This window comes from Patella vulgata, chromosome 6 (assembly GCF_932274485.2).
Source record: "Patella vulgata chromosome 6, xgPatVulg1.2, whole genome shotgun sequence".
Classification (NCBI taxonomy): Eukaryota; Metazoa; Mollusca; class Gastropoda; family Patellidae; genus Patella; species Patella vulgata.
Genome location: NC_065884.2, coordinates 43,485,394 through 43,499,791, shown reverse-complemented (window position 1 = coordinate 43,499,791; position 14,398 = coordinate 43,485,394). Strand labels below are relative to the sequence as shown.

General features: G+C 33.7%; 1 protein-coding gene and 1 non-coding gene across 3 annotated transcripts in view; one reads left to right on the top strand and one right to left on the bottom strand.

Moving 5' to 3' along the window:
* Positions 1-6,997: 6,997 nt before the first annotated feature.
* LOC126823307 (uncharacterized) lies at positions 6,998-7,994 on the top strand. Its single transcript, XR_008788517.1, has 2 exons — positions 6,998-7,355; positions 7,392-7,994. It is a non-coding gene; the product is annotated as an uncharacterized LOC126823307 (transcript).
* Positions 7,995-9,954: 1,960 nt separating this feature from the next.
* The window catches only part of LOC126823272 (EF-hand calcium-binding domain-containing protein 4B), a 46,202-nt gene continuing 41,758 nt past the window's right edge, over positions 9,955-14,398 (bottom strand). For both annotated transcript variants that reach the window (XM_056101590.1, XM_050551999.2), the window contains one exon: positions 9,955-13,764. In XM_056101590.1, coding sequence (XP_055957565.1) covers positions 13,677-13,764 — 88 coding nt within the window. In that variant the 3' untranslated portion in view covers positions 9,955-13,676. The remainder of the gene's footprint in view (positions 13,765-14,398) is intronic.

Below are 14,398 nucleotides of genomic sequence, written 5' to 3'. Positions count from 1 at the left end.
CTCATGAAAACTGGCATTTGAATGCCACTTACCCTTAACTTACAGTAAGTTACATATATTTAAGTGAAATCTAGATAAGTGACTATCTTAGACTTAAGATATCCTTGGAATACAGACCTAGGTGTTGATTTAAGGAATAATCAGTATGAGACTTTATTTGATTGGCTTATTACCGAGTTAATTTTCGAATGTACTTAGCTCATCTACACTAAGAAAGTTTTGCTCCACATTCGAGAAATGTTTGGTTTGACATTTTACATGGAATTCTGCTGCGTTCTAATAATATTGTCTTTCCCAAGTTGACCATCTGGAAATATCGTTTTAACTGCCTCACATATTAAGGATCGAGTTCTTGACTTGTTTTTATGGGATTTCTTTTAATTTATTAGCCTACAACTCATACATTCTAGTATTCTAGTATTGATATTAATGCAAAATATTAAGTAAATACAAAGTGAATTCCGGTGTTTTAAAGTAATTTATTATTAATAAACCATTAGTAAATTGGAAAGTCTTTAGTGCGAATTCCGATATTTTGAAATTGAATTCAGGTGTTTATATGTTTTCAAAGCAAATTCCGGTGAATTTCAGTGTTTTAAAGTAATTTATTATTATTAATGTAAAATGTTAGTAAATAGGAAGGTCTTAGTGCGAATTCTGATATTTTGAAAGTGAATTCCGGTGTTTATATGTTTTCTATGCGAATTCTGGTGATTTTAGGTGTTTTAAAGTACCTGGTAGTTTATTATTAATGCAAAATATTAATAAATAGGAATTAGTATAGCACTTTATAAATAGATTATTATTCTTAAAGTCTTAAGTGCGAATTCCGCTATTTTGAAAGTGAATTCCAGTGTTTATATGTTTACAAAATGAATTTCAGTGTTTTTAAGTAATTCAATATTAATATTAATGCGAAATATAAGTAAATAAGAAGATTTTGCAGGCGAATTCTGATATGTTCAATTGAAGTGAATTCCGGTGTTTGTAAGTGAATTCCGGTGTTTGTAAGTAAATTCCAGTGTTTATAAGTAAATTCCGTTGAATAGTCTACCCCACTTGGACTTATTGATTGAAGCGAGGTTATAGAGATTTTTTTTCTTATATCGATAGAAGGTGTCTAGCTGTGCATAAAACCATTTCGATATTTTGACCGACCTACCTCCCACATCATAGAAAAAGAGCTAAACTTCACAGGTGTTTATTTTCTGTTCGCCATATGTTACAATTTCGCTGATCATTACTCCCAGAGAATAGAGGCGACTTTATGATCTTCACATTCAGGCACAGGAAGACCCCCACTAACATCACTAATTACTAACATTTTCATCCAAACCATAGAATTGCCACCATATAGGTGGCTGAAAATAAGACCAAAAATGACCTAAAACGGTGAAATTTTGGAGTCCATAAAACCCACCCGAGATGAACTCGATCTGCCGACCAGACCCCCACTAACATCACTAATTACTAACATTTTCATCCAAACCCTAGAATCGCCACCATATAGGTGGCTGAAAATAAGACCAAAAATGACCTACAACGTTGAAATTTTGAGATAGACCCTTCTGGCTGTGAAGAAGTCCATAAAACCCACCCGAGATGAACTCGATCTGCCGACCCCCACCTTTTCACCTTCCCACCTTCTGCATGGTTTTCTCGTGGAATGACTCTTTAACACCAATAAGCCTATTGAACAAACTAATCTTTTGATTAATTTTACTCTTTTAGTAGCTTTAGTCAATTAGTTGTAGTAGCCAATTTTGTAGCCTACATTTGGAACAAATTTTATTACATTCTTCTGTTAGTGTTTAACGTCCGCTTCCACACACACACACATACAGGGGTCTTTCCTGTGGAAGGAAACAGGATTGGAGTAAACCCACAAGGTTGAGAAGGCGCCCCTATCTCTAAGCCACATTACATACCCACGTACCAGGGATTGAAATCACATCTGCAAGCCAGAGGTGACAGGCCAGGTAGAGCTCAAAGCGTGACACTCTAGAGAACACTAGACCATCAATCAGGGCTCTCACTAGCAGAAGTTTGAGTGATGCGCCCCACCCCCCACCTCCGCATACTGTAACTGCTGTGTTCAGTGCCTGCGCTCAGTTGACTTCTTATGATTAAAGAAATTTTAAAATGCAATTTTATATATTTTTAATACTTTTATCTAAATAACTATTGATTAAATCAACTTATATGTAAAAAGATTATGTTTATTTCCCCTTTAACCCACACATTTGATCGAAAAATCATAATTCTACCATCTCTATTAAGTCTATTTGCTGAAATATGAACTGGTTTACACAGGTTTAGGTGATTTGTTATCTCAGTCTCCAAGGTGTCTAGTCCATAAATATTCAAAGGGGCCCCCTTTGAATCCCATTGAATATTTCTGTTATGCAATTAGATAATTTGCTGCCTCAAGAAGTGTCACCCTTGAGCATATGCCCCCCCCCCCCCTATGTGAGGACCTTGTTTATAATGTATAATACACACAAACCATGTGGTTACTTATTTTGGAACTATCTAAACACATGACAAAATCTACCCTAATTTACTATAAACTCAAGGCAGACTTTTTTTTCTAGATGAAATGACCTGAATAAATCAACAGATTGTATAAATTTGGTATTTGTACACAATTAACACAAAATGGGTAATTCAGCACCAACTCCAGTAGATATGAATTCAGAAGAGGCTGTATATGTTCAAAATACCATAGGCAGCAACTGTGTTGTTATATTTTCTAAAACATATTGTCCTTATTGTGATTCTGCTAAGAAAATATTTTCTAAATTACAAGTTTCACCAAAAATAATAGAACTAGATAATATTGAAGGTGGTAGTAAAATGCAGAATATTCTGGAACACATGACAAATGCACGGACTGTGAGTATAAATACCATACTGTTTCTATAATTTCCATTGTTATTGACTATAGCTTACACATGATTTAAAGGACAATATTGGTGCCAGTCATTATCACATATGTGATAGAGCTGGTTAAACACATTCGAAATATAATTTTAACACAGAGATCATTGCTACGATAGCTGAGTAATACAGTTTTCCAGAATCGGAAGTGACGAACGCCAAAGGAAAACACGAGTCATCTCTCTTTATAACTGACTGATGTGACGAGTGTTAACGGATATACGGGCGAATTTCTGCTCACTAATAATTCATTCGAAAACCAAAAGTTGTTGTATGAGATTGTGAGAGGATATCTGACAATTCATAAAAAGAATTGACTACCACTAGATAAGTGAACACGAAAGAAAAACAGAAAAAGTCCGTGCATTACCATGTTTTTATAAGATATAGAATGAATATAAACAAGGGAATGTACGGACTATTTCTATTTTTCTCGTGTTCTCTTATCTAATGACATTCAATTACTTTATTGAATTGTCAGGTATCCTCTTACAGTCCCATATATCAACTTTTGGTCTTCGAAGGAATTATTAGTGAGCAGAAATTCGGCTTTATATCCGTTATCACTCGTCACATCAGTCAGTTATATAGAGAGATGGCTCGTGTTTTCCTTTGGCGTTCGTCACTTCCGACTCATGAAACCTGCATTACTCAGCTACCGTAGCAATGATCTCTGTGTTAAAATTATATTTGGAATGTGTTTAACCAGCTCTATCACATATGTGATAATGACTGGCACCAATATTGTCCTTTAACAGATGCATATTCTATTATGAGGTCTGTCATTGAGTCAAGTGGTGTGGTTTCGATTCCCCGCTTGTATGTGTCAAATGGAAGTTATACCACATTTCTCTCTGTGTTTGAATCAAAAGCTAAAATATGTTAGTAGAGGACAGTGAACTCCATAGACCAATAACAATAATAAACAAAAATTCATTGAGGTTTTCCAGCTTGGTTTCCCCTTGTCAGTGGTTCAGGACGCAGGACCTGGCAAGGACAGCTGTCTAATCTTTCGAATGGTGTGAAAAACCTAGGTCCCATAAAAGTGCACATAAAAGATCCCTTGGCAGTTGGAATACAATATAAAAGTAGGCCTTAGCACCACTGTCAGAGCACGGTTTCCCTCATAGCACACTGTATGGTGTATGCCTGTCTTCATTAGCCCAGTCGGAGCAGAACAGTAGGACGTTAAACCCAAATTTGATTTAATTTCATTTCATATAAATATACCATCATAACAAATAGAAAATGAAAGAGCAGCAAGCTTAGGGAGGGGGGGGGGTACATAGATGTTGTACAAAACCAGATTTATTAGTATAGAAATTTATTATTGGGAGTATCGATTTATGGTTAATTTTATATTTTGAAAACTATTTCGTCTCATTTTATGAAAATATAAATGTATTGATATTGTACTGTTCTGCCTCCCTCCTACATCAGATTTTTGGTAAGGATTGTCCGAGAAGCAGAACATTTATTTTTTTTGTATGGCCTAATTCAGTTAAATAAGTATACCCATTTCAATAAAGTTTACAACTAAAAAGATGTCTGGAATGTTGTCACATTTATAAAGGGTGTATGGCTCTATTTTTTCGAACTTTAAAATAGACGCACATATCAGTACAAAATGAATGTATGTAAAAGTGATTTATATTCAATTTTTATACGCCCACATTTTCATGTGGACGTATTATGCTGTCGCCCCTGTCCGTCCGGACATCCATCCACAATTTGTTTGTGGACACTCTATAGGCCTCGGTTCCTTTTGATATTGGCATGTAGCGGACCATAACTTCATGGACTATGGCACCTGAATGTACTAAAAATCACGTTTTTAGTTTGTGAACACTCTAGAGGTCATGATTTTCATCTGATTTTTATGAAACGTGAAATGCATGTGGACACTTCTACAGGTCTCGGTTCCTTTTGATATTGGCACATATCGGAATGTGATTCCTGAAATATGGCCCCTGATTGTACGAAAAATCCTGTTTTTAGCTTGTGGTCCCTCTGGGGGTTACAATTATTTCCGATTTGATTAATAAAAAAACATTCAAATATATCACCGTTATACCCTAATGTCAGTTTCTGACCAAAACTGCCAGACAAAATGGCCGCCCCTTGTACACAAATAGTGTAAACATATGGTATATCAAGGTTGTGGACCCTCTAGAGGTCACAATTTTGATTCGATTTTGATGAAACTTGAAATACATGTTTATAACCCAAAGATCTTGTTTTCTTTCAATATTCGCGCATATGGCCATTGATTGTACGAGAAATCGTGTTTTTAGTTTGTGGTCCCTCTAGAAGTCACAATTATTATCCGATTTAAAAAAAACGTTCAAATATATCACCATTACACCAGAATGTCGGTTGAGTTCAAATTTCATAAAAATCTGACCAAAACTGCCAGACAAAATGGCCGCTCCTTGTAAGCAAATGGTGTAAAAGTATGTTATTCCAAGGTTGTGGACACTCTAGAAGTCACAATTTTGATCCGCTTTTGATGAAACTTGAAATACATGTTTATAATCCAACGATTTTGGTTTCTTTTGATATTTGCAGATATCAGACCATAACTTCCTTGATTATGGCCCCTGATTGTACGTTTTTAGCTTTTGGACACTCTAGAGATCACAATTTTATCCAATTTTAAAAAATGTTTAGATTTATCACCGTTATACCCTATTGACAGTTGAGTGCCAATTTCATGAAAATCGGACCATAACTGTCTGACAAAATGGCGGTTCCTTGTATGCAAATTGTGTAAAAGTATGTCATATCAAGGTTTTGGACCCTCTACAAGTCACAATTGTTATCAGGTTTCGATGAAGCTTAAGATATATGTTTATGTCCCAAAGATCTCGGTTCCTTTCGCTATTTGCACCTATCAGACCTTCACTTCCTGGATTATGGCCCCTGATTGTATGAAAAATTGTGTTTTTTAGCTTGTGTATTCTCTAGAGGTCACAATTTTTTATCCAATTTTAAAAACCATTTAAATATATCACCATTCCACCATAATGAAGATTGAATTCGAATTTTGGGAAAATCGAAATGAAACTGCCCAACCAAATGGCCGCTCTTTGTACAATGGCCGCTCTTTGTACGCAAATTGTGTAAACATACGTATTATGAAGGTTGTGCACCCTCTGGAGGTCACAATTTTTATCTGATTTTGATGAAACTTAAACTATATATTTATATCCCAAAGATCTCTGTCCCTTTCTAGAGGTCACAATTATTTATCCGATTTTGAAAACCGTTTAAATATATCACCATTCCACGATAATGAGTAAAAGTACGTAATATAAAGGTTGTGCACCCTCTAGAGGTCACAATTTTTATCCAATTTTGATGAAACTTAAAATATATGGTTATGTCCCAAAGATCTCAGTCCCTTTCGATATTTGCACATTTCAGACAATATCTTTCTGGATTATGGGCTTATGTCCCCTGATTGTACGAAAAATCACTTTGGTTTTTAGCTTGTTCTCTATCATTCTCTTGCAAAATGTGGGCGTATATTGCCTGGCAAGCCCCATTTGAAAAAAATAATTTAATTTCTGATCAGTTATGATTGATGAAATATGTAAACAATTCAAATTAAACGGCAGTTACTTATGCCTGCTTTTATTGTTTGTGAATCAGCCTTTATTAATTACTTCCACATTGTGTTGTAGGATATGTTTTTATTTGTTCATTAAAAAATGGCACCCGAAACCATAGGGTACACAACTTGTGTACTGATTATAAAATGTTAATTGTGTCTTAAATATTGGATATTAGGATCCTATAGTTTCACGACATAAAAACATCAATATTGATTGGAATTGATCAATATTGAATTCTTATTAGTATTTTTAATTTCGAATATTGTGGAAAATATTGAGTTAGAGACTTAGCTCCTTTAAATACGTTTATTTTATGACCTTTAATATTGTGTTCTAGGTACCAAGAGTGTTTATAAATGGAAAGTGTATAGGTGGAGCTAGCGAGACAAAAAGTTTAAATAATTCAGGAAAACTACAATCTTTATTAAATGATTGTTCAGGTTAATGCAATCGTTTAAATATTTTATGCTATTTTAAATACAGATTGCCGTTATTTAATTTATTTGGCTTTTTTACATATGTTTGATTTCTAAAATTTTGTACATATATTCATAGAGAAACACAAACATAGGCTTACAAATGTATTAAAGTTGTGGATCATCATTAGCATTTTTTGGACAATATCTCATTTTTCACGGCTTAATCTACACTAATTTGATTGTTTAACATTTGATTACAAAAACAAAAACTAAATATCAACTGTAGATAATTTCCTATCTTGCATTCAAAAGAGGACCATCAAAAGATGTCACCAAACACTGGGACTTTTTTTTATATTTGGAGCCATGGTGGCTCAGTGTACGAGATGCTGGCTCACTAACCAGGAGATCCCAGGTATAATCCTGGTGTTGGTCAAGAAAGCTCCCAGGGTTTTTGAGTGAGATTTCTCCATGTCACTGGTATAGGACTGACATTCCTTTCAGAGATTCAGCTTAAAAAATATTGTTAGTTTGCAAGGGACTTAAAATCCCTCAAATGACACTCAGCAACTTTAATACAAAAATGTGTGATGAAATTATTGTCAATCTGATGAAAATAAGATGTTTTCCATTCTTGTTTCATTTTCTTTTCTTTTGTTTTTTTCGGTATTTTGATGTGATATGGGCATGGCAATCAGCAACCATCATTACCCATACAGTTAAAGAAAAGATGAAAATTCTGGAAAAAATGTACGAGTGAAAATTTCAAATGTTTTTGTTAGATCATTAATAAAATGCCTCATTAAACATATGAAAGTAAATAGTCATTTGATTGGAAAGATCAGAAATTAAGTTACAACACCCAAAAAAATCCAACGTAATTTTAAACTCTTTATGTCTATTAAAATTTTTGTTGTCTGGGTCTTCTGAGGTAGACCTCTAGAGATGTTTTAATTAATTTATGCATGCATATACTGTACATGTATGAAGAGATGTAAATAAAAATGTTTTAAGCTTTTGTGCCCATAACTCGTTCTAGATTTCTTTTCCCCTTGTCAGTGGTGCAGGACAAGGGAGCCCCGACAAGGACAGCTGTGTAGTTGTTCAGATGGGATGAAAAAACAAGGTCCCATGTACACATTGGAGTGCACATAAAAGATCCCTTGGCAGTTTGAATTCTATGTAACGCCGCTGTCCGAGCAAATACTTCCCTCGTAGCACACTGTATGGTGTATGCCTGTCTTCATTAGCCCTGTCCAGTTGGAGCAAAACAGTAGGAAATTTAACCCCATTTCATTTCATTTCTTTGCATTCACATTTTCTTGTACTCAGTTAGAATTTCTGTTATTTTGAAAAAAAAAAACAGCATAAAAACTGTTGGTTATACCATGTTGTGCACACATTGTGAAGGCACTACGTAAAAGACTCTGCTCTGGTGGTCAGAGATGGACATAATTGATGTTGTGGGAATGTATGGATACCACATTAATAACCAGTATTTGATACTTTAGTTGAAGTGTCTTGCAGTTTAAAAACCTGTTATTTTTGTTATATAATTTAATCCAACAGCAGACTTGTGAATTTCCCCTCACAAATTCATTTAACTTTTATATAACATACTTGGGCCTGCATTCAAAGGTTTTCTTAAAAGTTAAGAAGAAATATTTAGCAATGTAACCATGCAATATCAACATAGGGGGAAAATAATATAGCCTCGCTATTATCTATTGCACTGTAGTAAACGTAATCTAAACAATATTCTGTCCATATCATCACATTATGACACTACAACCTCAAACATCCAGAATAAAATACAAGACAAAAATCTTAGCCCACCCAAAATCGTTCTTATGGATCTGCTACTGCATTTGATTCTGGACAGGAGTCATTGTAAACACATTTGAGGTTTACATAACCCCTATAAGCCCCTTTAAGTGAATTTTTTAAAACTGAAAGATACATTATGTAAGATTTAGATAAAGAGCTAGCTATTCTTGCTATAATAGTTCGAAAATAGATAATGGAAAATGAATAATTTGAAAATTTCATTCAAATTACTGTATTGCGAGCGAAGATATTAGCCTTTGAAGGTTTGACAAGACCAGCGATAAATTCAACCACAGTACTGGTTGTTCAAAGCTAAGTCTGGCTCCTCCATTTTTAGCTTAAATTAAAATATGGCTGAACTGTTCTAATCTATTTAATATCAGCGAAATCCGATGCCATCGAGTGTTGAGTATGACCAAGGTAAGTTAATTAATGTCTAATTAATAATTAAGAAAACATTTCAGGCCTAAAGAAAGACCTGCGATAGGCAGATTTAGCTCTCGCATAATGTATGTTTAAAGGACAATTTTGGTGTCAGCCATTATTACATGTGTGCATTCCCTTGTTTTTATTCATTCTGTACTTAATAAAAACATGGTAATGGACAGACTTTTTCTAATTTGTTCGTTTTCTTTTATCTACTGACAGCCAATGATCTCTGTGTTAAAATTATATTTGAAATGGGTTTAACCAGTTCTATCACATATGTAATAATGGCTGACACCAATATTGTTCTCTAAATGGGCCTTTGAATACCAATTTAAAACTATACATTTCCCTTTATTAGGGGAAAATGAAGACAGGCAGTGTGCTATGATTTCATTGGATTGAATCTGTCATGATTTCTTTTAGGTGGGTGGCTCAGTGTGTTCAGGGCTAGCACACTTTTAAAGCATAAAATCTTGGGTTTGATCCACGTGTTGAGCAAAAAAGTGCCTCAAGATTTTTCTGGTTTGCCCAGGTCAGTGGTGAAGGAGTGAGGGCCTAGTGGGGAGATGATGCATCTTGTCATTTAGATGGGACAACAAACAGCCATCCATCTGTCCTGCACCACAAACCTATGACCTTAATGTGATCTACATGTAGTTTCAAACAGCTTTTCTGATTCGAATAGATTATTATTTCAAGTTCTAAACAACAATACAATCATATAAAGTTCTGATAAATTTTATTTAAACTTTGAAAGATTAACAGTCATCTGTAAAAATATAATAGAACAAAGATGTAAATAGACCATAATATTAATTATAAAAACAAACTATGTATATATTTATATAATTTGGAAGACTATACACTAATACATTGTCTGGTGTATTTCATGTTTTTAAGCTAATGATATTTCATAATAAATATTGTTTATTGTTGAAAATCAAAGGGTATTCCTTTCAACAGGATAGACAATATGAATTTCAGAAAGGTTGCATCATAAATGAAGTGGCTATGTTACTAAAAGGCCTGTAGCCAGAGTGGGGCAAGGGGGGGGGCCCAAAAAAAAAATGGCCAACCATAGCTCTAACATACGTACTGTAGACTGTGCAAGGTGTGGCCCCCCTAAAAACTTCACTGCCCTCCCGAAGCTAGCAATCTGGCTACGGGCCTGGGTTACTAACAACAGGATTTCATTACAAGGGGGAGTTATTCTGTACGTTACCAATATCGTTAAAAAGGGTTCCTCTTTCCAATAGGACAGACATCAATACAGATTTCAGAAAGACGGTAGAACAGGGAAAATACAATATAAAACCACATTTCAATTTCAATGTGGGCATATACAAATCTTGAAAATCTATAAGATTCTTCTTAATAGTACAGACCATTTATATACATTTCAGAAATATTAATAATTGCAGCCTACACAAAATGTAACAGATGGGAATAACTGGATTTTATTAGTTAGTCTCCTTTTTAATGAAATATATACAACCCACATCAATTTCATAATGATATATGGGTGCTATTAAGCATTGTGGACGACTGACCGAGAGGGGTGACAGCAATTTAATATGTGGGCATATACAAATGTTGATTTAAAAACAAATTATTAAATCATACTAACAGTAATATATGCAAATATTATTGTAACTCATAACTTATTTAGTCACCATATGGTTATATTCTAATTAAAAGTATAGTCATTTTTACATGTTCATCATATTTGCATTGTAAATCGCCCGGTGGATAACGATATGAAAATAAGATATTTTCAGAAAAATGCAAATGACAATCAGCATCAGCAGCTTTAAATATATTTTTGGATTAATTTTGTACCCCAAAAGATACAATAAATTTCAATTTTCATGGTGAAAGTCTTAAACAGTTAGAAATGCCAAAATTGAATAACCAGCGGCTGCCAGGCAGGATACACCCACATTTTTCAAGAGATGGATAGAGAACAAGCTAAACTAAAAGGGTTTTTTCGTAACATTCAGGGCCATAATCCAGGAAGGTACGATCAGATATGTGTGAATATTGACAGGTGTAACGATGATATATTCACACGTTTTTTTAAATCGGATAATAATTGTGACCTCTAGAGGGACAACAAGCTAAAAATGCGATTTTTCGTACAGTCAACAGCCACGATTCAGGAAGTTACGATCCAATATGCGCAAATATCGAAAGGATCCAAGATCTTTGGGTTATAAACATATATTTCAAGTTTCATCAAAATTGTGAGCTCTAGTCTAGAGGGTCCACAACCTTGATATACCATATTTTTACACTGTTTGCGTTCGAGGGGCAGACATTTTGTCTGGCAGTTTTGGTCCGATTTTCACGAAATTCGAACTCAACCGTAATGAAATTGTGACCTCCATAGGGTCAACAAGCTAAAAAACGTGGTTTTTCATACAATCAGGGGCCATATAATTCAGGAAGTTACAGTCCGATATGCGCGAATATCGAACGGAACCAAGATCTTTGGCTTATAAACTTATATTTCATATTTCAACAAAATCAGATAAAAATTGTGACCTCTATAGGGTCCACAAGCTAATAATGTGATTTTTCATAAATCAGGGGCCATAATCCATGAAGTTACAGTCTGATACATGTGCGACAACAACAAAAAGCGAACCCGGGGTATATGTACCTAGACAATATTTAATATCCTTCTATTTGCACAGTACAAAGAAATGGAGAAATCCTAGAGATACCATAACAGTTTGTGTAGTTAATAGACCAACTACGATAGCACAATACTGTAGAACATTCAGGCCCCTCCCTCCCTTAAAGATGCATTATGTAAACCCAAATCTGCCTGTAGCAGATCTTTATTTTGGCTTCAAATGGTAAATAAACTATTATATAGTCATCTTTCTAGACCATCAGATGGCCAAGATCTAAATGGATTAGAACACCAATGAGATTTAACAATGAAATGGATAATCGAGACCGTTGCTATGATAATAAATAAACTACACTACATCTTGTCAAAACATTCAAAACTTCACTCAAAAATTTTAATATCTATTTTTAAACTATTATAGCAAAAACTATCAGCTCTTTATTTAAATCTTACATAATGCATCTTTAACAATAAGCTTCATAATGTAAAATATACAAAATATTGCTAATCATAGTTTGTGGTAAGAAGTACATATAAATGTCAGTGTAAAACTTGTTAGCTATAAGAACTTATATCAGAAGTGGTATCAGGTGTTATAGAAAGATAAGCCATACCTCATACCCTGTTAAGTTTATTGGGAAATGTATAAAAAAGATACAATAAAATCATTTAAATAAAGTTTTTGGGTTTTATATTACAATTTGTACAGGTCTATATATAATAAATAAAATGATAATTATACTACATATTGCACTGGGTAATGTAATTAGTGGAATGGCTGGTTTTCATATAGTTTATAACAGTGTGTGATTGCATTATTAAATGTATTTGTAATGGAACAATCTGTTAGCCCATGTAACAATGCAAGAACAAACAAATCTGGTAGGTTAATATATATTAATCTTTGATGGTAATATATATTACTACAGCCACTTATTCTTTTTCTTGAAAACAGATCAACATTTTGTTGCATGTATTTAAAGCATTTAGTATCTGGGGCCTGTTTCACGTAATTTTAACTAAGATAAAATCCAAATTTTAGTAATTTGATTGGATAATATTAGATTGATTTTAGTGATTAGCCAATCAAAATTGAAGTATCTACTAAAATTTGGATTTTATCTTTAGTTAAGATTTCGAGAAACAGGGCCCAGAGTAATTTTAATTTACAATATAATCCCACACCAGTTGTAGTAAACCTATTACTTGTAGTATATAAACTATATGGAAACTAGTTTCAACATTTGACTTGAATATCACTTGTGGAGTCATTGTAATGGGCGTCTTGTTACTAGTTTTATTCATCTTCAAAATAGCACATATATTTCATCTACATTGGTGAAAAAAATAGGGCTGCACTGAAATTTGATGAATGAATGAAGATATTTTCAAAATCCAGTCAAAGTTTGCACAGTCATAAGTGATAAATCTGAATATTAACTGGCAAAAAAACTGATTCCCTACTTTTGAACAGCTGGATCCAGATGATAATGAATAAAATCAGATCATACTTTTAGAACAAGATAGAAATTGAAAATACAAAAGATCAAGACAATGTATGTAAGTTTTATGATGATAGTCATGATATTACTCATTCTGTAAACTGGAGTGTAATACAATAATTCTAATGCCATTTTTTACATTGTGATATATAAATCATATTTTGAAGTAGGCCTATGAATCACGATGTACATTGTATTGAAGCTCTTGGTATCAATGCAACCCTAAGTAGAAGTTGTGTTCGCTAGAGAACTACAGGTATGAAGTGAAGTTGTTTATGACAGTAGATCCAGATAGTTTTTAAATCTATTTACAGCATCCTTTCTTCTTAACAACAAATTCATCCAATCGTAGAGCAGCTTCCATAGCCTTGTCTTCTTTCTCTTGTAATAAACTAAATAGAAATCAATCAATCTGATTAAAACACAGATCCTATTTCGTTTCGTTTTTTATAGATCAAATTTTCGTTTTACTTGTCTTTACTACACAAGGACCTGGAAGAGTTGTTATATAACCCACTTCCGGTTGATGGAGCTGTGAGTATGCCAATAAAAACATCCACGCTGATTGGTTAATCAAATTTCTCATGTCATAGGGTCAAAAGTGGCCTGAATGACCCCCCTGAAGCAACCTCCCACTACAACTGGCCAGGCTTTTAAAAGTATAAAAAACGAAACGAAATATAGATCTGTATTTTAATCAGATTAGAAATAAATAAAATAATAAAATACATGTCAGTATTTTCTCATTGACATTTACATCATTATTCTGTCTGGCAGACATATCTCACAGGAGTGGGTGTTTTTTCTGTTTTAACTTTATAGGAACTTAAATCCCTGATTAAATTACAGTACACAATGGAGATTTAGCTAAGTAAAAATACATTCTTTCAACCAAATCTGCGAAAAAGTCAACAATACACTGACTAAAAGGTCTCCGATATATCTAATGAATAAAACTGGTTAATGCTGTGTTATAAAGAACCCTAGAAATACAAATTATTATGTTTATTTGAATTGGTAAAACGT